Genomic DNA, 25,703 nt, shown 5'->3' with positions numbered 1-25,703 from the left:
ACAGAGTACTGCTTCTCTGGAGGATATGCATAGATATATATCTTTATATATCCATATATATGTGTTTTACAGCTCTCCTGTTGTAACACTCTTTAGTGATTGAAGGTTCACTCATGAGATTCTTCCTGGCCCTTCTATATTTGCTGGGGTAGAAGATATTTCAGCATTCAAGTCTTGGTTGGCTTGAGAATCAATCTCCATATTAAATCACTGTATTTCATATAGTAAATCTGTTATAAAAGCTTACATATGTGCCTGGAATGCAAGCTGACCTACTTAAACGACAGCCCTTCCCAGCTGTGCTAGATGGATCTAGAGATGTGTGTTCATCTTGCCAAAATCTAAACCCATTTTTGAAGAGATGCTTTTTCTAAGAGTAAGGATAAAATGGTGATTTTTTTTTTTTCTCTGTTTAGAGCTGATCAGCTTTTGATTTCCTGTATTAGGTTTATAGACTTTGTGCTTCCTAATGTGATCTTGGAATAGTAAGATTTACTTCTTAGTTGTGCAAGATGGAGTTAGTATTAGCATTTATAACATGAGCTCTCTTACTGACAAACTTTCTTCATTCCCTCACTCTTCCCTTCTCCTTCTTTTAAGCTGCTTACTTTTGTCATGCAATTTTTCTTTTGCTTTCAATTATAACTACAAGATTCATCAAAAGTAAGGGTGGTAGAAATAAATTGTGAAGGGATTTTTAAGCCAAACAAACAGCATCGTTAAAAAGCACTGGTTTAATTCTACGGTTTTCTTAAATAATCAAGTGGTTCAAAGGGCAGGGAAATTGTTTTTATTACATTTTGTATACTCTGCATTACTATCATTTATAGCCCCAGATTAAAAAGTTCATCTCTGCAGCAGACCTTTATAGGAGTTTAATTTTGTTGAATACAGAAAAGACCAAATTAGAAGGAAACAGGAGAAACTAATCCTTCTTTTCTCTACCTTCTGCAAACCAACTTCACAGTAATGTGTCTGCAGCTTTGGCTTCTGTACACTCATCCTTCAGCTACTGAAGGCTGAAGCTGCTGAAGCTTGAGTTGTTATTTATTTTCTACAGACCTATATTTTCATTAACTAGGAAGTATAAAACATTAGAAGTGAATCAGGAAGCCATTGCTGATTTTGATTGCTAACTTTTCTTTTTATTTTTTTTTTTTGGAGGTTCAGTTGCTAAAGCTCTGGGAGTGAAAACTGAGGAGCAGGAACTGATTAGAAAATGAAATTTAAAGGAACTTCAAAAATTGCATTTTGACAAAGCACCTCTTTTCTATGGAGAGAAAAATAATTCTGTGAGGAAAGTGATCTTATTTCAGCCTTCCAAATCAGGATTTTTAGAGTGAAGAAGGAGAGATATGTTGAGCTTTCTTATGGTCATAAAGGTAAAACAGGTCACAAATGGTGTTACATTTGTCAATCATGTCAGGACTGCTAAGTCTCAGAGAGACAGAAGAATTACCCATAATTCGGGTATTGTGAAAATAATGTATGCATTATTAACAAAACAAGAAAAAATAATGAATCCTTCTTTTTTCTGCATACTAATAAATTCCCTTGGCATGTGATTTTCTCACTCACCAAGGGATTAGGGAGAGCTTGAACAACATGTCAGTCATTTTGCTGGATGTGCTTTTGAAAAAGGAGACTGCTCCTGTGTGCAGCCATCCCCCAGCAAAGTGGCCAAAAGGGAAAAACATCTCCTCTGGGGTCTGGAAGACCTAAATCTTAATTCTGTTCAGTGCACATCAGTGAGTTGCAGGTCAGAGTGGTGTTCTGGAGCCTTTTCTGGTCCCTTTAATAGTTACCTGTGATGACTGCTTAGAAATAAATGGGGACAAATATTTGTTTCTCACTAAGCTCCAAAGAGGTGACATTTGCATCTGTGTGAAGTTTTATACCACAGCATCCTTGTAACTGCTGCAAAAGTGTCTAGCACGATTGGAGTTGGAAATAAAGCTTGGACAAGATGAGGAATATGGAATGAACATTTTATCCATGATGGGCAGGTCTTTCCTGGGCTTTGCTCAGTGCTGTCTGTGCAAGGTCTCTGCTGCTGGCACTCACTCTTCTTTAGTGCATCATTTGCATAGACATTGAAAACCTTTTTCATTGTGGGTTTGGAGACTGGTTATCCTTGCCTTTGTGTTTAATTTAATTTTCTTCCATTTTTAATTGTGGAAGAAAATATTTACCCTCGCATCTCCTGTTTTAATTGAGGTTGTAGCCTAAACAACTGCTTGTAATTTAGAGGCTAACCAAATAATGCTGTTCCTTTTGCTGTACAATTTTTCATGAGATAAATGAAACAGCCATTTTGCTCTTAAAAGCAAATAAATAACCAGCACTAGAAACAAGAAAAACCCAGTGCCAACAATATACAAACATCAGAATCTGTGGTCCTGTGCTTTAGTGAGGCAGACAGGATTGGCACTGTCCCTTTGCTCCCAGCACTCCTGCCATTGTTGAAGGTGAAATATTTGTAATTATTATCTTGTCAAAACTGTCAGCCCATGGTGGTCAGTGCAAGAAACTTTATTGGCTGTTTCTGTCCTGTGATACACTTTAAAACACGTGGTTAACAAGGAGCAAGTGTTCATGGAGCCTGGATCAGAGTCAGCTCAGCAATTGTGTAAAAGACTCTGCATAGTCACAGTTCTTATGTCTAGGTTCTAGATATTGTTTTTATTATCACTGCAATTTCATATGTAATAAGAGTGTCTCATTATTCATGTTTTGGAAACATTGGAATGATATTCTTCAGGAAAAATCAAACCAAAGCCCCAAACATGTCTTTCCGTTCCCTTTGCAGAGTGTCTTGTGTAACAAAGTGTGTTACCAATAAAGAAGGACAGCAGTGGTGTTGGCTGTTGGTGATGTTGCTTTGTTTGCATTAATTCTATAAAATAGCAATATTCCTGAGGAAAAGTGAGAGCCCTGAAAGCCTTTGGGCCAGCACAAAGAGCAAACCTCTGCTTTTCTGTAGGCTTTGAGTTGTGAGGGCCTCTCTAGTTTTGCAGACATATTCTAGGAAACTTGTGACAAAATTAATTTTCTCTGCCAATTCTCAGCACTATTGGTGGAGTGTGCTCTGTTCCTAATGACATGGAATTTAGGCTTGTAGTCATCCCTGGTGTCAGCAGGATGATGCAGTGATCTGCTTGCCATGGTTTCATGCACAGCATAGTAACTGAATTTTCTCTTTTTTAGCCCTGATCACAGCAGTCATCAAATTTCTGTTCATTGATTGTCAAATGCACTCTTTAGACTAAGAAATATTATATTTGATGTGCAGTAAATTCAAATAATCAATTTTATTTATTTTTTTTTTCTTCCCTGGGAGCAGAACAAAGCCCCACTACATTTTCACACTTGGGTCTTTTTAGAGAGGGTGAATGAATTAAGAGTTCCTCCTTTGGAAAACACTCCATTTAAATCATTGCACACAGCTGAGCACAAACAAACAGTTCTAGGAGAACATAAAAGCAAGAAAGCCACTTCTCACTGTCAGTCATTGTTGGGAGAGGGAGTGTGAAAAATCTTGAGTTTCCATCCTTTTTGCGCTATTCCCACTTGTAGGCTTGGTTTCAAGGGAAGAAGTATTTTCAGTACTATCACTCTCATCTCTTGAATTCTTAAAAATATTTAAGAGTTAACAGAAGGTGATGTGAGAAAATGCTAGAACTTAAACTACAAAATCCTTCTGTAGGTGCTAAAAGCTTAAAATCAAAACCTTACTCTTAAAGGAAGTGCTGGTACTTAGGAGCTGAGGAGAAGAGTTATTTTTATTGCCTTAGACTTCCGTTTTCTTTGGAATTAGTAGCTCTCTTTATGGGGGTGGGGGGACACCTCACAGAATACTGTAGTGAGGGTAAAAAAACTAATCATTGTGATTTTTCTCATGCTTAGAAGTAATACTAACAGGTTATTTAAGGATTTCTCTTTCAAGAGATGGACAGTTTGTGTTTGGAGAGGGCAGAAATGCTTTAGATGTTTCTCTTATTAGTTAATTATCTCATATGTTTTGCTTTGCAGTGCAGAACTTCATTGATAAATAAACTTGTTTTTCTTCAAGATCTCTTTTAAAAATAGAGCAACTCAAACTTGTTTTTAGAAGCTCAGCACCAAATCTTTGACTTCCCCAAGTTTGTTGATCAGGGAGGAGTTTCTTAATGTGCTCCTCTGCTGTCCCCAGGAAGGAATTGTGCAAATTAGGTATCTCTTTTCTTAATGGGGACCTGGTTGAAAAGCAGGAATAGAAATGCTCTTGTACAGCTGCTGTCCAGTAGCTGTCCTAACAGAAACTTTCAGGAAAAACCACTTTGGTTTTTCACTCTTGAAGTAGTGAAGTCACCAAGAAGAAGAAGCCACCAAAGTTCTTACATATTCATTTCCCTGCACATCAAAATAACTTCATTTAGTCTCTGTCCTTAAGCAGAGGAAGCTGCACTAGAACTGAGCTGGAAACCTCCACCCACTGAACGGATGTTTCAGTGGAATGTTTCACTGGTACTTTCCAGTGAAAACTCAGTGAATTAATTCAAAGATGATGTTCAGCATTGGAACTGGAAGTCACAGAGCAGCTGGGGAGGTGCCCCAGGTCTCTGCTCGAGTCTCACCCCTTGCACTGACCCTGAGCTGGCCAGGGATAGCTCCAGCTCGTTGGCAGTAAATGGCAGCAGGGTGGACAAGCCTGGTGAACTGCACGAGACACTGACTGCAAATTTTGGGCCATGAGCTGGTTATGGGGGAATACATAGCAATAGCTCAGCTAAGCTAACAGAAATAAAATAATAAAAGGCCTAATTTCAAGCCTAATTTTTCTCTCTTTGCTTTCTTGGTAAAGAGCCTGTTCTGACTGTGGAATGGTTGATTTAACCCAGCTCATATAATAATCAGGCAAGAATAAAGCATGAGCGTTTTCTTGTAAACTGCTTCATTTCTGTGAACCAAGTGAGAACTTCTTTTGGACTTCACTGTTCTGATGACTGAGATTTGGGGACTGTCTGATTTACCTTCTATAGCAAAACTCAGGACATGAATACCTTTTTCTTCACCTTATGTGATGCTTACCATGAGAGGTGTTACTGCTTGTGGGGATGTTCTTATTCCTAAATGAGGTTTTTGTTTGAATTGACGTAGTTTGTTTTAGGAATTTTACTTGTAAAGTATCCTTTACCTAGTCTGAATTATCTTGAAAAACTCATCTGCTAGTGTTTTACCCTCTGTGTTTCTGTTTCAGTACTTTGAAAACAAAAAAGAGAAGAAAAACCAATGCATTGTAGTTTTAAAAACAGACTTCATTGCTTCTCAATTACAAAATTTTCTAATGCTATTGATTAGACCATTTTGAGGGTAATCCAGATGGAGATTAACATGGGAAGAGCTAATTACCTCTTTTAAGTGGCAATTGTTTCTTCCTTTAAAATAATGCTGTGTCTTCTCTTTGATTTTTGTCTTTGGCAGTTGCAAATGTAAATGTTGAAATAAAGCTAACTTTGAAGGCAGAGAGAGAGGTGTACTTTTTAAACAAATTGATTACAAATGTATCAGACACCTGTTATTTGATTTATGTGGCAGAAAAGAGCAAATATTTTCTTGGGACTCAGCTGGGAGTGTGGCTGGATAAGATTATCTCCTTGTGCTGGAGAGGGAGGATAAGACAAGCAAAACAACCTTTTGTTTGGTTTAGAAGCCCTTTTTGTTAAACAGTCAAAACAATATTGAAATTGCAGTGTTGAAGGAAAGCATTTTCCTTGGGGATAATCTTTGGGAAAGACAGGGGAAGGGTGGGTTGGATTTGAGTTCTTTGCAAAGGTTTTACCAAGGGGCTCTGCATGGGCAGCAATCATTGTTCTCTTCGGTGGAGAGCTGCAAAGTTCCCATCCCAGACACTGGTGTGATAGCTAACATTTAGGTTTCCTACGAAATGCAAATTCAGAGGTTCTTTAAAAGCAGCTGCAAACTTTCTGTGGCCTTTGGCATTTTGTCCCAAACACCTGCCACAAACCAGAGACCTGCCACGAACCAGAGATCCGCTTCATCCTGCTGCCTGTGAGAAAGTGAAAGGAGAGGAGCAGGAGAGCCCGGGAGGAGACAAAGCAGCTTTGCCTGAAGCACATGTTAATCAAAGCAGATCAAAGGATATGATGTCAGTTTATAGAGAAACAGGTCAGGCAGGCCCAGGTAGCTCAGGAAGCAGGGTGCTGATTATTCCCAGGAGAAAGTCAGGTATAGGGTTACTGCGCCACAGTGGGAAGTCAGGAGGTCAGAACTCGCACAGCAACCCAGTGCCCTGTCTGGAGCGGCTCGATTCCACTCAGGAGAGTTTATTATTTTATGGAAATGGGAGAGAATGAGCCCAGTGCAGCCAGTGCAGCCCAGCCAGGTAAGCACACGTGGAATGCTGTGCTGTGGGGAGCTCTGGGCCATCCTTGCTCGGCGTGCGGGAGCTTGTTCTGCTGCTGGCTGTGGCAGCGTGTCCACGCGAGGGGACTTGTCCTTGCAGGTGTTCTGGGGCAAGGAGGAAATCCACATCACTCATCTCTGAAATGCATTATTAAAAAAAAAACAACAACCCACTGCTTGCATTTAGGAGGGTGAGGAAAGGTCTGATAAGATCATGTAAGCATTTGGCACCGTACTGTCAATAAAGGTTGCTTCAATTTAAGGTGATCTGTGGATGTTGGGGTTACCGTTCTGTAGCTCGGTTAAACCTTCTGCAAGTGTTTTTTTGGGTAGGAGGTGCTTTGCACAAATTTCCTGCCTGTTGCATGTGAGCAGGGCATGGCAGATGCAGGGAGATGAAGGATCTTGTTTGTGTTCAGCATTCGTGGCTTATTTCAGCTTGTTGCCTTTATGTTTTTTTTTTCCCTTTTGTGGGTTGTGCTGAGGTTACACCAGCACATGCATGCAAAATAGCCCTTGTGGGCACTTGTGTGACTTACTGTTAGAACAGAGTATTCTGTCCTAGGTATTTTAAATTTTCAGTAGAATCCTGAACACAACACTTCATAAATCTTGCTTAGTCCTTCTTTTGCAACATTAATGTCAAATTTTTGCTTTGAGAAATAATATTTTCCCAGTAGCCCTTTTTTCTTTCAACAGGCTGTTTTAACATCCCAGACAGTATTATCACCCTGAGGAGTTGTTCCATTATTTTATCTTCTTAGCATTCAGTGGATTTTTTTCCCCTGACATTCAACCTATGCTTTTCTTTTGCTTGACTTTACCAGTTTCTTCCTGGCCTCTTTCTCATGCTTTGCATACAAGGGATATAGTTTTGTGTCTATTTTATATTTTTCAAGAATCCTCAAACCATTGTAAAATTTGCAAAAGATTTTCTGAGAGCTGGAGTGGTAACTTTCTAGTCAGTGACAAGATATGTTATTATTTTTCCCTTGAAGATACCCTTTATATGCGTGCACACATGTAATCCAGGGGTTCAAATGTGTGTCTCAGATTTCCATATGTAATAGGGAATAACTCCATTAATGCTGGAGCAGGTTTAGTTCACAGAGAACTTCTATTCCACTGCCTTATTTATTTATTTATTTATTTATTTATTTATTATGTGGTTTTTTTCCTGTATGTCAATAATTATGTAGGAACTATCCAGAAAACATATGGTGGCAAATTAGATTTTGATCCAGATTTTAATATTGAATAAAGCACCAGGAATATTCAATGCTGTACAGGTCTAAATACTATTTCAGGCATGGTAATGAAAGAATTGGTATTGTTTCTTTCTCTCTTTCTTCATTCAGGAGCTTACTTGTGGTTACAGGGGTTTGCTACTCAGAAGGTTATCCAGTCTAACTCCAGTCTTATTTTTTATGCTGTGTGTGAGGAGCTATTTCATTTCTGCCAATATAATCTATGAATAAAACTGATGGAGAATACTTTCAGGCATGTTGTATTTTATACAGGTCTTTTGGGAACTATGATTGCAATTCTGGCTTAATTCATACCTCTTCTCCATTAGCCTAAGTGAGCTAAGTCAAATGCAATTCCTCTTGATTTGCGTTAATGGAAATGGGACAAGAATTAGAGCTGCACAGTAATTCTGTTTTTTAAAAAAAATAAATGGGTTTCTGTGTGTGCATACATGCAAACAAACATGCACACCCCCAGTTTCATTTTTTCAGTTGCCATCCACCTTATTTCCATGTGTGCTTGGTTTTAGAAACTGTCCCAAATAATTGGTGATCCAACTGGTGTTTTTTTAAGGATTGAAAGGTGCAGAGATTAACATTACTCAAGATACCTGTCAAAACCACTGCTAGTGAGACAACTTAGGTTCCTTTTCATGTTACTTATTTTTAGAGAACTTTGAGGCTTGTGTGAATTACTAAAGGTGCCAGATTGACAGCCCTGGAGGTTGGCTTCACTTATTCATTAGCAGAAGAGATACGGCCCGGGCAGCAGGTGCACAAACCTTCTTGCTGTGCTGTACCCATGGCTTCGGTTCTGCTGTGAAAAAAACAAAACAAACTGGTTTTGAGGATGCAGGGTTTTGGTCCTGCTCCCTCCTTGCCTTTCCCTGCAGCATTTCATTCTAATGGTGTTGTGATGATTAGGTTGGAGCCCTAAAGACTATGCAGAGCCCTTTATTTGATTTCCCCCAGCAGCCGTCAGATGGGGAAGGAGGCTTGGGGCTTACATAAGTCAGTAATTCTCGCCATCTGGTCAATCAGCAAATATAAGGTCACTCTGCCGTCACAGCATTTTTGTTTTGCACCAAGTACAGTCAGCCCAGAGAATAAATTAACTCTTGGTTCCGTTCTGTTGTTGTTTTGCTGCTGCTGGAAATGGTTCAGAGCCCCGTTCCCGCAGCCGGGGTGTGACAAGTGAAAAGAGCAAAGCTCTGAACAATGGGGCTTTGACTGCCAGCCCTGGATTGATCCCTGGTTCAGGCAGCCCTGCAGAAACGCGCTGGAACTCACCAGGAGCACCTTGCACTTTTCTGCTGCTTTGGGGTTTTTCCTCTTCTGTTGTTGCTGGGATTTTTGCTTTTAGAATCAAGATCCATTCCCTTCACACGAGTTGTTTTCAGTCTTCCCATGAATTAAGTACTGTTTACTGGAGAATGAGACAATATAAGGCCCACAAGATGCAATTACTGTAAATTTTAATTTGATGACATTGTACATGAGTTGTAATTGATTTTACACTGTATTGTGTTGCTAGATGATGGTAGCAGCTTTGCTGGCTTGCTAAGTGTGTGTAATCTGTGCTTGCCTCTGGCCGACAGAGGAGAGAGCTGAATTGAGAAGTTCAAGTTAAAACAGCTTGTTCTTTCAGTTCTTGAGAGGCACAGGTAAATGATCAAGAATGAGAGGAGACATATGAGCATTATTTATAAAACCTCCTAAAAATTTTGGGGTTTTTTCAGGGCTCCCCTATGTGCTGTTTATTAACATAATTTAAACGTTTTTATAACTGGTTTCATCATATATATGTATTTAATATAAATATATTATTAAACAACTGTATTATTTCTAAAAGCAGTTCCCAGCAAGTTCAGATTCCCTCTGTAATTGATCTGGGCTTTGGATCAGCTCCGAATGTGTGTTCCTTAGGGTTTGTTCTTGTGTTCTGATGTTGATTTTTAGATCAATATATATGTAGTTTCATGAAATATTTACAGACCAGGTCTAAAAGAAGCAGCTACTACTTTTTGCTGAGAAAGGTGATGGGAAAATATCAAGAGCCTACAAAAAGATCCTGGCGTGCTTGCATGGAGCACTGGGAATTGAGAAGGAAATGTCCCAGAAAGCAAATTTCAGTCTCAAATTTGCTTCTTGGCTACCAGGTCTACCCAGCTTGTTAGGCTACATGAACAATTTTATTTCAGGTTTGTGTTTTTGACAGCAGAACTCTGAATAATGTTAATGAATGTTTTAATCAGCTGCAGTTATTAACTGGGGGACTCTGTAAAAAGAGTGGCAGTTCTGAAGGTGCATTGTGAAAGTGCTTCCTCTCCCCTCGGTGTTGGATGACCTCAGCCCTGCAAATCGAGGTTTGCTCTCTGGACAGTTACTCACAGAACATCACTGGGCCCCTTTTTGGCTCTTTTTGAATGATAATAGCGAGGGTTTCCTGTGACAGCATTTCTTGCACAGCTTGGCTCTATTCCCCAACCAGGTACAGTAACAATGGGTAATTTAAAATAATTCGTTTTATTGCTGCCTCCTGTAGATTTTTGACTTTCATTTCAAAGTGGTGAATCTAGAGAGCTGGAGAAGTATGTTCTGATCACTATCCTGGTGCTGTGAAAAATACAAGATTTAAATAGTCCCGCAGAGCCATCAGCAGCTGGAACAGCACAGAGCGCTCTTTTTACTTCAGCTGAAGTCATTCGAACATTTTCAGGGTGCTTTTAACTCTTTTATCACAGGAATACCTGGGTTTTTTTAGCTTTCATTTCCCAGTTTATATGTGCTCACAAATCAGGAGCTGAGATTTCAGTTCTACACAAATATTATCACTAATATAAGCATATTAAATCTGAGAAAACTGCATAAATTGAAGCATGATGAGAGGGAATCTGTCTGCAATGGTGAGAATTGACCACAAAACTGGATATCAAGTCCAAGACTTTCAGCTCCCAATCTGCTTGGTATTATTGTTGTTTTGCTGTTACAATCCTTTCCAGTTCTTAAAGGTATGTTGCAGATGATTGCATCCTAATATGTGTGCCTGAAAATGAAACAAGATAGCAACATCTTGCTGCAATAAATAAAACTGAAATTGAAAACATAGTAGATGAACAGCAAAAGGATGATGTTTGCAAAGTGTTCGAAAACTTTTCCTCATAAAACTGCTTTAAACTTTGAAATTCTACCAAATGTAGGAATAAGCCCTTGTCAGCAGTAGGTTCTGTTGGATTCAGTGTTTGCCACCCTAGGGAAGTGAGCCAAGGCAAGTTGTTGGTTTTGTTCCCCCAGTACATCATTGTTCAGTGTGTGTGGTAAGGGTTATGTTTATTTTGGCTGCTCCTGCACCTCTTTTTCTAAAAGTCAGTCACTTACTGGAGAAAAGCAAAGAGCGGAGGCTGGCGCAGAGGGAATATCAATGTGGTCTGAGCAGTTCAGGCAAAGGAAATCTGGTTTTATGTAAACTTCTTATGCAGATATGAACTAGTTCATAAACTAAAGAGTGCTCTGCATTCATAGCAGGTCCTGACAAGCTCTCTTCCTTTCTCCTCCTTCAAGTACTGGAAGTTTTCTGGAAGTGACTGGAAATTTTTCCATCTCTGTATAGGGATTTCCTTCCATGGTCCTAGTGGAAAAGGTGGTGATGGTGAGAGGTTTTCTTTTATTTGTTTTTTCCCTTTTCTTGAAGTAACAGCATCTCCATGATCATCACCAGTGAGTTTTTGAGTGTGTTTTTTAAAGACAAGCGATGTTGGGATTTTGTTCCAATGTCATTCTGATCCAGGTCTTTAGAATTTTTTTATTTCCTGAGTGTTTGGTTTTGTGTTGGAGGGTTTGTTTGGTTCTGTTTCCCCCTTGCCCTCCTCAAGGCCTGGTCTCTAATTAGTCTCCTGGTTATGGAATATACAGAACTGAGACTAATAACTGCAAAACTGTTCATTTTGCATTTAATCAGCAATCAGAGAAGCAAGAAAGATTGACTTCATGTACATCAGGCAAGTAGCTAGAAATCATTGCAAACCAACAGTGAACTTCCAAGAGACTTGTTATCTTCTTCCCTCTTGAGGAAAATGTGCATGTAATGCTGGAGCTTTTCACTCAGATTTTCAAATTCTGGGTTTTTTAGAGCCCACACTCAAGTTGCAGCTGGTGGAGAGCCACAGGTTCCTTTGGGCCTGCCTGGTACCAAGGGTCAGCTCTCTTGGAGTGTTGCTGCAGCTGCTTCTGCCTTTTTCCTGTTTCATGTTTCTGGTTATATTTTGGTCATATCCTGAATTTCTTCTTAGCATTCAGGAGTATAAAAAGCATAAGCTGAAGTTAACTAAATCCATCCCTGTAGAAACAGTTATAGAAATTGGAGCTGTGCTTTTTAGCCCGAATGTTACTGTGCATCCACAGTGCTAGGCATAGTAGCTGGCTTTGTCAATTTGTGTACATATTCATCTTTTTCTTCAAATAGTGCTTTTAAAAGTGGCATTTCTGCTGTCTATGTAAGCTCAGATTTTCTGTGCCTTCATAACACAATTAAATTTACCACATTTTATTCCTGCTAGCCTTGCAAAGAGGGACTGAGTCAGACTGTATTTGTTCTTGTGCCTCATCAGCAGAAACGTTTACCAAGTTTCTAGTTTTGCTATATTTGTGAAAATGCAATGAAAGTAATGGGGTTGCACTGGTATCAAGAGGGTTTAATTTGGTTTATGTTGTTATTAGCCTTGATTGAGACATGAGCAAGAAATAATCCAGTTACTCTTCCAGTGCCTAGGAATGAGTTTTTAGGGCAGACAGCAAACAAATATCTATCTTTCCACTTATAAACCGGGTCTATTTGACCTGATAGTCTGAAGTTACAGCAAACCCAAACCATGGGATGGTTGTGCAGAAGGATTGTTGTTTCTCCCTCCTTTTGGCAGTGATGTGTAGTTGTCCTTCATGAACTCTGCTCTCGTATTTTTTGCTGTCTGTATGCCTTGGGTAGAGGAAAGCATAGGCAGACTCTTTGGGTTATAAATACTCAGCCATTCCCACATGGCTGTAAATATCATTTAATTTACCATATATTGCTCCAGCTCCTGGCAGCACCAGTGACTCTGGCACTCTCTCCATGAAGCAAAGGCCCTGTGAGCTCTGGAGATTCAGTTCTCTGGTAGTTCGTGGGCATTGTGGCCACCTCCTGCAGACTGGAGCACTGCTGAAATAGCAGATAATTATATAAACCCTGCCCTCTGAGAAACAACAACCTGAACAACAAAATGTTTATAACTCCTGCTTTCCTGATACAGAGAAGTCTTTCCTAGTTACTGTTTCTATACTTACCAGATTACATGTAAAAAGCATAAAATCCTTTATATTATCCATAAACATAATAACAAATGCTACACTACATAACTTAGGCTTAGTCAATAATTCTAGACTTAGCCTGAGGGGTTGAAGAGAAAATGATTCCTGTTACAAATTTTAATTATGCCATAAACTCTGGGAAATAGCTATTGATCTTCAGCATCTGGCATCAGAAATGTCGCCTGCTTTTTCTGGTTATTTAGTTTGTCAGTAGCATTGTCATATAGGATAAAAATAAAAAATGTCACAGGAGATGAAGATGCACCATATGCAAATGAGAATATTTTGGTTTGTTTATGTACTAAAAATATTTTATTGCTGAAGAGTTTTTTGTTTCTTACCAGATTTTTTTAGCTATCTCCAGAGAAATTTGCATTTGAGATGCAAGAAAGCAAATTCTAATTCTATCAAAGACTCTCTCTCACCATGGGATGCTGTAATGTGTACAGTGTGTTTCTTGTCTTAGAGGTACATTTAAAATTGGAATTCAATTAACTTCTCTGTTGTGGAAGAATTATAATTTCAAGGGCCAGATGAGACAAAGGCTGGATCCTTATTTCTGCATTTTTTTTTTTTTTTGTTAGATGATGATTGTTAGTGTAAAAATTTTAAGTCAGGCTTAAAATAGTAACCTAGAAATTCTCATCTGCTCTGAGATCAGTGGCTCTGTGGCACAGTGAGCTCTTACTCAGATGCTGCAGAAGGAAAAACTTTTAGGAAGTTTGAATTTCAGAGCAGGATGTACTGAGAACAGAACTAGAGATGCAGATCACCTTTCTATTCCACATAAGGTGTGTTGTTTGGTGGTTGGTCTGTATGTGATTGATGGGGTGAGATTGTAGGTGATCCCCAAAACTGGTTGTTTTAGGTGACTGGAAATGCAGGCTGTACTCCAGAAAAACTCAAGTGCAGGTATCCTGGTAGGCAGGGTAACATAAAGCTCCCTTTCTTTTCCCATATCCAGAATGGTCTTTGGGGAGACACTGCTTTGAGGCAGATGGGAGATAGTCTTCCCTGTCCAGGAGAATTGGAGCTGCAAAGGGGAAAATGGGCTGGAGAGCTCCAAGGAGTGGCCCTTGGAAGGACACTTGAGGGCAGCTCACCGCAGTGGCAGGAGTAACAGAGGCTCTCTGAGTGCTGAGCAGGTGCCTGGGGCACCAAAAGCACTTGGTGCTTTCCCTCCAAAGGTCTGAAGCCAGGAGGGAATTTGTGTGGTGCTGAGACAAATGAGTGCTGCTGGCTCAATGCAGATACGGTGCAGCCAGTCTCAGTGCCAAGCACTGTGGTGGTGTGTGGATATTAAAATGAAGGAGGTTTGTAAAGCTGTACCACGGGCTTAGGAGGAGCCCTGTACAGGAGACTCCCAGGAACACCCTTGAGAAATGCTGTGCTTTCCTCCCAGTTACAGCAAGGGATGGAAACACCTCTGTCCCTTCCTGCTCGGTAGTTTTACTTAAATTCTCATCTTCTCTTCACCATGTGTTACCATACACTGCATCTGAAGTTTCTCAAACTCTGTGCACGGGACTGTGACCTCTTATTGACAAAGTAAACTCAGCCAAGTAGGACAAAGCTGATTTCAGAGGGGCAGCTTGTGGTGGCTGTTGCCAACTCTTCGGCAGGAAATTGCTCTCTCTGAGGGTATCTGCCCGTGGTGTATTGATGCTTGAATCCTCCTGGCTGACTTTACTCAGCCTGCCTTGGAACAAAAGGGAAAGAAACAAATACCATTGAGGCTTGCAGGCATGTGAGGTGGCCAAGCTGACAGGTTGCACTCCAGCAGGTAAACGGAAGCCTATTAAGAGCACACAGAGACAAAACGTGTTGTGTGAGCATCAGGTGTTTTTTTGGGATGGACCTCAGTGAGGCAGACAGCTGTGGCTGTTTCAAGGACATGGAGCAATAGTGTGGTTTCTGAAGGATTTCTGTGGCAAGTTCTGACTTAAATGTTTTCACGTAGGACTGAATGTCTAAATCAAAGTTTGTATCTGCGTTCACTTTACAGAGCAGGACCGAGGTGGCATCTTCATCTGACTGCAGAGCTCTCTCAGCAAAATGTAAAACACTGCACCATCCTCAGTTTTGTGTTCTCTGAAGAGCCCTAGCAGAACTTGAATAATACTTTTTTTGTCTGCTTTCATTTTCTAAAAAAGAGTGAAATGTATGAAATGTGTGCAGTTTTCACAGGGAAAAAGAATCATTGAAATGCCCAGTTCTCTCTAAAAGCTTCCAACAGCTTCTGAACCCAGACCTGCAGTTACCCTTTAGCCATTTAATTTAGGCCTTGTACTCCAGGAAAGTTCTGCCATTTATGTGTTCTACCATTTATTTTGGTGACAAAGGGAAGCTCAATACCTTGAACAATGTAAGCTCTAATTTTCCTATACTTGGAATTTTCTGTCTATTGTTTCTGGCTGGCAGGTCAGATTTGTACTGCTGCCATATGCAGCAACTTAAAATTCATGTTGGTGTGTCACTGCAGTTACTACACTCCAGCCACCACACCAGAAAACTATTAACTTTCAGTTAATGATAACAGGAAATGTTTAATAATAAGCTGTGAAATAACCTAATCATCTGAAAAAGTGTAAAGATTTTATATTAAAAAGCAATTAAACTTTGGGATTTTTTTATTTTTTTGTTTGTTTCTTTTTAACAAATTGTAAGACATGCAATTAATTGGCTTTTGCTTTGGAGGGAATCTGTGCTTGCTATAGTATGGTGTCTGCTCTAACAATAGATGTCTGCCACTGAATTTTGGGATGTTTGTGTGCAGGGAGAGGCTCTTTGGCAGGGAGAGAGTAAAGTGGCTGCTTGCACCCATTAAAGCTCAACACCACCTTGTGCTCGGGAGACTCAAAGCCACAGATGGGCTAAGAAAGAAGGACCTCTCTCAATTTTTGGTTGAACAAGATTTTCTCTGTAGGCTTGAGTTGCCCCTTGTCTTGCTTTGTGCAAGTCACTTGTTTCACTTTTTAGCCTCAAGTCTCGTTTGAGATGAGCAGCAGGAGCTGCCTGTGCTCTGCAGGCAGTGCAGGGTTAAACTCCCTCAATAGTTCTCAAGTGACTTTATCTTAGGAAGGTAAATACTATATCGATATCTCAAGGACTACTGACAAGTGCCTTTGTGGGCTTAATTGGCTCATTTCTAACAGCAGAGTGTTCAAATGAAATAGAAAAAAACCAAGGTCTTCTGTGCAAAAGGAAGCTTTTCTAAACAGTGGGGTTTGAACTGAGCTGAAAATCAAGAGGATGTATAAAACTCTATGAAGGATGGGAAGGGAAAGGTTGGGAAAGAATGAGCAGCAAAGTGAATGTGATAATTTTCCCAGAAAACATTTGTGCTGCAGTTGTGGTCAGTTAGGAAACCTGGCAGCACCAGCCACTTCCCACTGCACTGATGGAAGCCTCAAATCAGGGAGGAGGTTTCCACCTTCCCCAGGGTGTTCTTGTTTCAGGAGAGACTTTTCCAACCCCCAGTTGGCCATACACCCAAAATGCTGCAGGCAATGTACTAATGACAGGGTTATAAACCAGGTTGGAATGTGAGTCTGGATGTAATTATGTTTGTTCCCTCCATCCCATGCCATGTGGAAGTTTCAGGGCAGGTTTCTGGGTGAGGGAGGGATTAGTTCCTTCAGTGCCCGGTGTACAGCAGCAAAATGAACACTTCTGCTTTTACCTTGTGCTTTAATTTCCAGTGTCAGTCTGAGTAGCTCTAAGCACAGTCCAGAGGTGATCCAGAAGTGAAAGGTTCCCAGTGTGTCACTTCAGTGCTGTTTCTTATTCTGCTTTTTGGCATTCCAGCTCCTTTTATAACACAGATATCTGTTTGATTTGTACATGAATTCTCGAGTGTTTGCAGGGATTATTTTGGGAGGGTTTTGTAGGTTGGTTTGTTTGTTTTTATTAATTTTATTTAATTAATTTATTTATTTAAAAAATGAGGATGGAAATTTATCTAGCATAATGATTTGGTATTTGACTCATGAAAATTCTAGGTATTGTAAGATTTCAACATCTTGGGGAAAAAGATCTAGCCCCCTAAATTTACTTTAATCAAATATTATCCCAAATACAGTCTTTCTTAAGTGTGAAAGCTGAAATTTGGGTTGGAAATGCAGTGTATTGTTTTGTTTGTTTTGATATCATTACATTTTGTATGTTTAAGGTAAGCTGTATCCTCCAGTGTGGTCATGGATGTCTTGGAGTCAGCAAACAGCAGGTGCTGACATCTGGCTCTGCTGAAGGTGGCTCTTGGCATCTTTCAGGGATTCTCAAGGGTCCATGAAGCAGTCTGTCACTCACCACTGCACTCTTCAGCTGCAGATCAGAGGTTGCAGGTTCCACACCTGGAAATCCTGCCCCAGCCTTGCATGGTGGTGCAAGCACAGGAGTTCACTGATGTGTGACCTGAAACCCATGGCACTGGGAGGGCTGCAGGTGGGTGGGAGTGTGTGCATGCACAGGCAGAGCAGTGCTCTGGCTCTGCCTACAGCCATTTTCCAGAAATCAGGAGCACTCAGAACACGCTCTCTGCCCACCCTGGGCCCCTCCCAGAGATCAGGACAGTGACAAAGGAGCAGGACAGCAAGGGAGGCTTGCACAACACCTTGGTGCACATGTTCTGTGCTTGCACACACAAGAGCAGTGGTTAAAGTTCACCCTTGTTTATGCCCTTAGCTTATTACTGAATTCACCTTTAAAAAACTTAGGATTTATGTGTTTTGCCTTTCCAATACATGGTTGTACTCCTAACATGGGAGGTTAGTGGTACATCCACAGGCAATAATGTTATTTCTCCAGCCATCCACCTTGGCCAACAAATGTTTCCTGAACAGTTTGCTAAGGTGGAAGAGGTGTTTTGTTTTTTTTCCTTTAGATATACCCAAAAGCAAGAGAAAAATCAAAGTAATTCTGAGACCAAAAGGACTCTTGGTATCTAGATATATGTAGCCTCAGGATATTGTGTTCCCTGGTTTCTTTTATTTATGTAAAATTGTAGCTTTATTTCTGTCTGTTGCTTTGTCTTTAATGCAGACCAAAAGGAACCATTTTTGCTGGATTTAAGGTCTGTGCCCAGTTCTGCAGTGTGGATGATTCCTGCTGTGCTCCAAATGAATGAGGATAAGGTCCAGTAAAACCTGGCTTTTATCTGTTTTTCAGCTGTTGGGTTTAAGAAACTTGGATTGTTCCTTTTGTTTTCCCCCCTGAGTTTGGTGTCAGCTGCAGCCATTTGAGCTGGATTGCATCTTTTATTGCAATTACAGCAAAGCTAAAAGATCCAGGAAAGAAAAATCACCTTCATATTTCTAAAGAGATGTTTAAAAAAAAAAAAAAGGATTTTCTGTTGTCTCAGAAGCAGATGTTTGTTTAAACCCAATCATGAACTTGTACTCAGATATAATTTATTGTTTAATTTTTTTACCAGACTTTAGTAAATAAACTGCCTTGGGAGCAAGTGAATTGGAGTTTTCTGTATGCTGAAGTCTTGGAATGAGGCTTCTTTCAGCAGAGTTCAGCATCCTAGGAAAAGAAACAAAATTGCTGATGAAGCAGGCTCATGTATATAGATACTTGTCAGAGTTTTAAAAATGCAGCAGCCTCAGTTTGCAGAACAACTCTGCTAAAGTCTGAGTAATTGAGTTCAGTCCAAATCAAATCTCAGTCTTTAAAGCTCAGGCTTTTAAAAAGTGGAGTTTGTAGGGGTTTTTTTAGTGTTCATTTATATATTTATTTAATATTTTGACTGTGGGACTCTGGCTGTGTTCAGGCATTTCATCCTCTCTGCCTCTGAGTGCAGACAGGTCCTGAGTGGGGGCGATGGAACCCAGCTGGTGTCTTTAAATTATTTCTGACCAGATGTGAAATAGCCAGCTGAAATATTGTGATGGTCATCTTGTTTTCCTTTATGGAAATCCTTAGCTGATAAGCAAACACAAATCTCAGAGAATGAGGGTTTGAACTGAACCCAAGCTTTAAAACTGTTCCTGACTTGCAGTAATATACTTCAACAGATTACAGGCATTATAAGCACAAACGTACATGTTTGTTTTTGCTAAATTTTTGCTAAATCTATTTAACAAATTTGTCCTGACAATCATATTCTGTTTGAATTCTTTCCTCTTAAAGGCTGCAGCAGAATTGTCTGCATTTCATTTAATTCATTTTATCTTGTTTGTATTTCTCATTTACAATTGTATGTGGAAATATCCAGTCCACCCACTGATCCATGTTTGGCTTTCCAGGGAAACAAACAAAAACAAAACAGAAATATAAAAGAATAATTTTAAAAATTGTCTGTTTCAATCCTGAAATACATTATTAAATACAAAATTTAATACTGAAACATTCATTTAAGAAAGGCAAGTTAATTGTATATATTAAAGAGAAGGTCATGTTTTTCCTATTGGAATGCTTCTGTTTGACAGGCTGTTTATAGCAACCATGTTTTCTTGTTTTCTGTTTTTTTATGGCATATATGGGCTAAAAGTTATAATTGGCCATATTTTCTGTTTTGTCTTGGTTTGACTTTGGTTTTTGTTTTGGGAAGTGAATGTTTAGGTTTTTGAATATGCACATCTGTTGTGAAGATGGAAAACTGATAGAGGCATGATTGCTTACTGTAATAGGAGAAAATTAAATCCCTATATTCCATGGAGCAGAATAGCAGCAGAATGCTGAGATGGCCCATTTGAAAAAGCAGAATTTTAAATGTTCCTGGGTTGTTCAGTTATCGTTTGTAAACCCCGTAACCATGAGGCATTGCAGCCATTTTAAATTACTAGTGTATAAATGTTTAAATTATGCCAAGTATAAAGATAAGCATTTCTATTATGCTTCTGAATTTGGAGATCATCAGTAACTTCCTATTCTTCATAAAGTTCAATTTCATGCAAGAGTAACTGATGTTTTCAGCTGCAGTCAGTGATGCTGGGGCTCTGCAGAGCTGTTGGGTGGTGAGGGAGAAGGAGCCAAAGAGAAATAATTTAGAGAAGCCTGTGCTTGATTTACTAAGGCCATTGTGACAGTGTATCTGCATCATGTTATTAAACACAAACATTATCATATTAGTCATTTTCTGTATAATTATAACTGTATAATTACTGTATTTTATATACCCAGCTTTGTGCCCATTAGCTTTTAGTCTTAAATCATTAAAGGCAGATTTAAACTTCCATATGAATATGAATGCACTTTTTTCTTAATAAGGTCACTCTTTTGTAAAAAAAGCTCAACATCCTGCAGATGTTGCCTTTACCCATTATTAAAGCTTCCCTTTCTCCAGTCAAAATTTAGTATTTCTAGACAGTTTGTCTTTTTGTAATTAACTGAAATTAGGACACAGTGAAAATGTCTTTTTAACTACTTATTAGTTCTATTTGAAATTATTGTCTTCCTTCCCATAATGAATTAAATTTCTAATGATTCTTCCTGCTTACTAATTTGCATTGCTGTCTGGTTGCCTTGCATTTAGTCAGCAGGAGTAAACTGCTAATAGATCACCAGGAATCTGTCAGGAGCATCAGTGCAGCAGTGTGAGTGCTGGCAGGATATGGAAATACCTGGGAATGATGGGTTTGGTCCCATCCCCACTGGGGATTCCATCCCTGCTCAGAAATCAATGACTGGCATCTCAAAACCTTCGAGCAGAAGATGCAGTAACCCTCCCTATGTAGGAAACCCCCTTTTTTCTGCCTGCCTTAGGATGCTGCTCTCACCTTGCTGTCTACCAGTAAGCAGCAGAAATGTGTTTATTTTGGTAGTAAGTGTTTACAGAACGCCTGGTTTTGTGCTGCTGTTTCCATTCACTGCATTTGCAGAGGGTTCTCAGCTGAGCTGGAATGCTCTGCTTGGTTAACTGCAAAAATGACATTTGCAGCTAGTTCTGAAAAAACCCAGCTGGGAGTTGGACACTTCCTTTGGTAAGGACTTCCTGCTTACAGAAATAGTTCATTTTGTGGGTATTAAATATCAGACAAAAGATGAAGGGTGGAATGGTGAAATGCTGTATTCTTAACTTCCTTCCTGTGCTTATATTGCCAAAGACCTGGTCCAGTGGAAGGTGTCCCTGCACATGGCTGGGGGGTGGAACTAGATGGGCTTTAACATCCCTTCCAACCCAAACCATTCTACAGTTCTGTGATTTTATGATTAATAATGGTTCATGCATTAAAGAAAATAAAATATGTTTAAATTATTTTATTTTTTTGGTAGAAGCCCAGAGACTGCACAGAATTTAGAGGGATGATTCAGTCTTCATCCAATACATAATTAACCCCAAATTTAAAACAATAAATGGTTTTTAACTTTGGAAAAGACAATTAAAATTCTGAAAGAAGCAACAATAAAGTGTTTTTTCTGGAGTAAGGATTCCCATCCTCTCTATGCATTTCCGATAAAGAATGAAAGGCTTAATGAATGTGGAGAAAAGAGAAAGAGGAAAAATCAATGATAACGAAGGCCTCTGTGTGATTGCACAGCATTTGCTGTCCAGTTGTGAAACATGGTGAACTGTAAATATTTTGAATAGTCTGAAGTTTCCAAAGTAGATACTACCAAAAACAAAATAAAAAAAATAAGAGATGCTAATCCTTATTTGGCTGGTTTATTTCCCGAAATGTCATACTTGGGGAAGAAGAGATTGTAGCACTCAAATGAATATAGAACCATGGACAGGTTTGGGTTGGGAGGGACCTTGAAGCTCATCCCGTTCCACCCCCTGCCGTGGGCAGGAACACCCAGACCAGGCTGCTCCAAGCCCTGTCCGATGTGAACACTTCCCTCCATCCCCATCCAGGCCTGTGCAGCTCTCCTTGGCTGCCACACCACCAGTGAACAAAGACATTCCAGTGTTTCCACCCATGTGCTTTTACCCCCTTAACCAAGTCTTAGACAATAGAAAGAAAAACAACTCCTTTGCTATTTCCATTGTTGCACGTATCACACAAATGACAAAGCCTTAGCTTGTCATTCTTTCTTACAGTTTAATCTTGCTGTTGGCAATACCAGGGTGTAAAAAATATAAAAGCATATTGCAGTCTTACTCTTCAGATTTTTTCCCCATTTTTTTTCTCACAGATCCCCAGCACTATTTGAAGTTTGAAATATGTTTTTTAAATCTGTGTGGTAGAAATGTTGGTGTGTCCTTCCCTTCCTAATTTTTGAGGCAGCCTGGCTGTTTGTTGTGTTGGAGGGGAGGGAAGAGAGAGGGGACTTTGCCAAAGAATCTTCATAACCTGATTATAGAGATGATTGTTGTGCACTGCCTGCATTAGGGGAGCGTTAAACACTCATCAGGGCTCTGAAGTGTTATTCATTATGAACCTGGCTGCAGCTGGCATTCAACTTTTATCTTCCATGTTTTGATACAGTAATAAAAGTGTAAACTACAAATGGGAAGATTCTAAGAGCAAGAATAACAAACAGATAAGTATTTTACAGTCCCTTTCCCAGGCAAAAGATTTTTGTTCTCTTTCCCTGTTCAGAGCCAGAAGCTAATCCTACCCAAGGCACTTTTGCAAGTGCTCACAGAAGAGATTATTCCACAGGGACTCACCCTGCAGTTACAGCTCAGAGCTAATGTGTGATATATGAAAGTGCTGAGGCTCCACTCAGCTGCACCGAGTGGCACCTGTCTGTGAGGAGGACAGGTGCATGATTGAGAGGATTTTTTTCTAAATCTGAGCCTCAGGTGACACATCTGGATCCTAACAGGGATGTCAGGGATCTGTTGTCATGGAGCCCTGCTCCACGTGTCCCTGCAGGATCCCACGCTCCTTCGACTCTCAGGATGTGAGATGTTTGTGGCTGGATGGAGTCTGTGAAAATGAAAACCCTTTTTTCACCCTTCTGCAGTTTTTCCTCTTGAGTCACACTTTGTGTCGGGTTCAAGATTATTTCAGGTTCTGTGAGTCCTGTAAGGAGTGAACTGCTCCGTGTTATTTTTAACAATGCAGGGATCTCCTAAGCCTCCTAAAACACCGCCAGTGCTGACATACACCTTGTAAATGTAAAGTTACTACAAACCCGAGCATCTCAAGGCTGTTTTTATTCTAACACCTACTTGGCTGTTCAAAGGTCACTGTGGGCTGTGCCTCTCTTGAGAAAAGCCTTGTGTGCTGGGTACACAACATTACACAGAGTTTTATTCAAGAGGTGCTGATAACAGACTTGATTTGCCGGTTTGCTGGATGCTGGATCATGTTTCCTGCTTTGCAGGCCCTTCAGAGTCGAAATTGGTCTCATTTACTTCAATTTAGATGTTAATGATCCTCTTTTTCTCAAAGCAAAGGGAAATATGCACAATCACTCTGAAAATAGAGATATATCCTCCCGACAATCCCGGTAATAATTTTTTGTCTAAAAATCCTTTTAAATACTTGTTTTACTACTTGGCATTTAACTATTTCTTGTGTAGAAAACTTTTGAAAGGCATTGATCAGAGTTCCAGGCCCAATTTGATAAGATATGTACCTATATGAAGAGAGTAAAATGAATAAAAATTGTTTGCTTTTGTTGTTGTTAGGTTCTTTTTCTAGCTCTGTAACAGTTATGGAAACTCCCAAGCGCTTCACAAATTTTGGGTGTGGAAATGTCAATATTTTATCAAACAATCAGTGCAGTTTTATCATCTGCTTTATTTTGAAAACTTCATCCATCTGGGTTTTTATAACAGCACATTTTAAAACCCTTACGTAAATACGTGAGAAATCTGCTTAAAACCCATGTGCCGCTGAAGTAGCGAGCGATGCTGAGCTTGATTTCCAGCTCAGTGTGTCCTTGGAGCAGGAGCAGGAATATGTGGTCCAAAGTGGTGGGTAAAAGAAGAAATGTGTGCTTGGGGATGGCAGGACACGGTGCTGTTTCCTCAGCACTGCTTGGGGCTGCAGGCAGCGTGAGAACACAGCAGGGACCTGCAGAGCTCTGCTTCTGCCACGCTGAGAGCCGGGGACACAGATTCAGACCGGTCCTCCTGAATTCTTGTCATTACCAAGCTCTGTCCAGTGCATCAGAACAAAACACAGTTGCAGAGGTGGTGCTGCAGGAGAATGCTAATGGGCACCAGGGGTGTTTTAAAATCTTCAGAGCAGGCTGGACAGGCTCCCTGCATTAACAGAGCTGATGAGAAGTTATGGATTGTGTTTTTTGAAGTGTTGAGGAAAAGCTGCTTTTCTATTCCAGGTGGCTGTTAGTTTTTCCTCTTCTCTTTCCCTTTTCGATCTTCTCCTCCCTCCCCCAGAAGACAGGTGAGGGTCAGTTTGTGTTCTCCAAAGCTGCAATTCCAGAATCCATCTCCTCTTGTCACATCCATCTAATGATGAGCAAAAAAGTTACCAAAGAATCGTTCTGGATAAATTTAGATGAATGCTAGTATGAATACAAATAATTTACCCTGTCAGAGTGCTCCTGTGCCTTTCATGTCTCTCCCAATTTTTATGTTGCAACTTTGTGTTTATTTTGCAAGACAGAGGGAGGACTTTCCCTCTCTCTGATGAAGTGGTTTGTAAAGTTCAGTCATTTTAAGTTGTGTGCTAATTCACTAAACAGTCTCTTGTCTGCCATCTCATATACAGTAGTGTAAAGAAAGTTGATTGCTCTAAATAAAGGTGATGTGGATATTACAGGATACGCTTTGTGCATTTTAACCTAAGAAAATACATCGGCTTTCTTTTAAAATGAAAGTTGTTTCTGTTTATGTTAGCAGCTGAGGTTGCCATTAATTTTTATTTTGTTGTTCAAATATTCTTAATAGGCAAAGGTGCTAAAACAGCTATAATTACATCACCGCATTTGCTGCTTGGTTTATTGGCTTTGGATTAGGTGTCTTAATTAATTGATTGCTGTATTTTGGATTTGGGTAAATGTCTCTTCATTTTTGTGGCATTCCAAGTATGATTAATATCTGCAAAACATATTGAAGTCATTAGGCTTTAATGTTCAAAATTGTTCTTTTTTTTTTGTCAAGATGGAAGAAAGTGTCAATAAGAAAATAATTTTCATTTCAAATGAGTGCTCATAAATATGTAAAAATTAAAAAGCGATGAATTGTTTTTATGAATTTTAATGGCTGGCATGGTGCTGCATTATGCCAAGAGAACGAGTGGCATAAATTACAGTAGTCTATTAATTCATATCATTTCTGTAACTCATTTCACATGTGCTGGTCGCGCCTGTGTGCAGCCCAGACAAGTTGTTGTCGCACACATTGTGAGTCTTCTCCCACAACACTGAAACTCATCCACACTAAACTGGAATGTGCAATTTTAATATCGCTGATCAAAGCTGTAGCGCTTCTTTGTGAAGCTCGAGGAGGGGAGGTTTGCTCTGTCTGCTAAGTGGTGTAAGAGAAAGGATGGAACAAGTGCTGAGGCATTTCAATGCTGTGTTGGCATTACTGTGGTTTCCTGCTGCCTTTTAACTACATCGAATTATTCACTTAGTTAAATAAATGTTAATGCAGAAAAAACAGAATGAATTTATAAAGCCTTACCTATCTGTAACATTTCATTCTGCATCTCCCTGGCTGAAAGGGATGTAGGTAAAGGATAAGTTGACAAAGTGGTATTAATGTTCTGTGTAGTTAGTTATTTTGCATCTGTGCTTGGGGTAGAGCACTGCATATTGTAACAGGGTGAATTAGGGGGTGATACAAAGTGTGTAACACAATTTTCAATAGACACCAGCAGACAGGAATTCAGTGTCTTC

The 25,703-nt window shown here is 39.8% G+C and overlaps 1 protein-coding gene across 6 annotated transcripts in view; it reads left to right on the top strand.

The window, feature by feature from the left end:
* Nucleotides 1–25,703, top strand: part of NAALADL2 (N-acetylated alpha-linked acidic dipeptidase like 2) — a 415,927-nt gene that overhangs the window by 96,918 nt on the left and 293,306 nt on the right. The window contains exon 1 of one of the 6 annotated variants that reach the window (XM_058844301.1): nt 6,267–6,385. The exons of the other annotated variants lie outside the window; for them this stretch is intronic. Within the exon in view, the coding sequence (XP_058700284.1) occupies nt 6,337–6,385 (49 nt within the window). The 5' untranslated portion in view covers nt 6,267–6,336. Of the gene's footprint in view, nt 1–6,266; nt 6,386–25,703 lie in introns of those variants that run through there. 6 annotated transcript variants of the gene reach the window in all.

This window comes from Poecile atricapillus, chromosome 8 (genome assembly GCF_030490865.1).
Source record: "Poecile atricapillus isolate bPoeAtr1 chromosome 8, bPoeAtr1.hap1, whole genome shotgun sequence".
In the NCBI taxonomy this organism is placed as follows: Eukaryota; Metazoa; Chordata; class Aves; order Passeriformes; family Paridae; genus Poecile; species Poecile atricapillus.
Note: the sequence above shows the minus strand (reverse complement) of the source record. Positions and strands in the feature narration are given on the sequence as shown.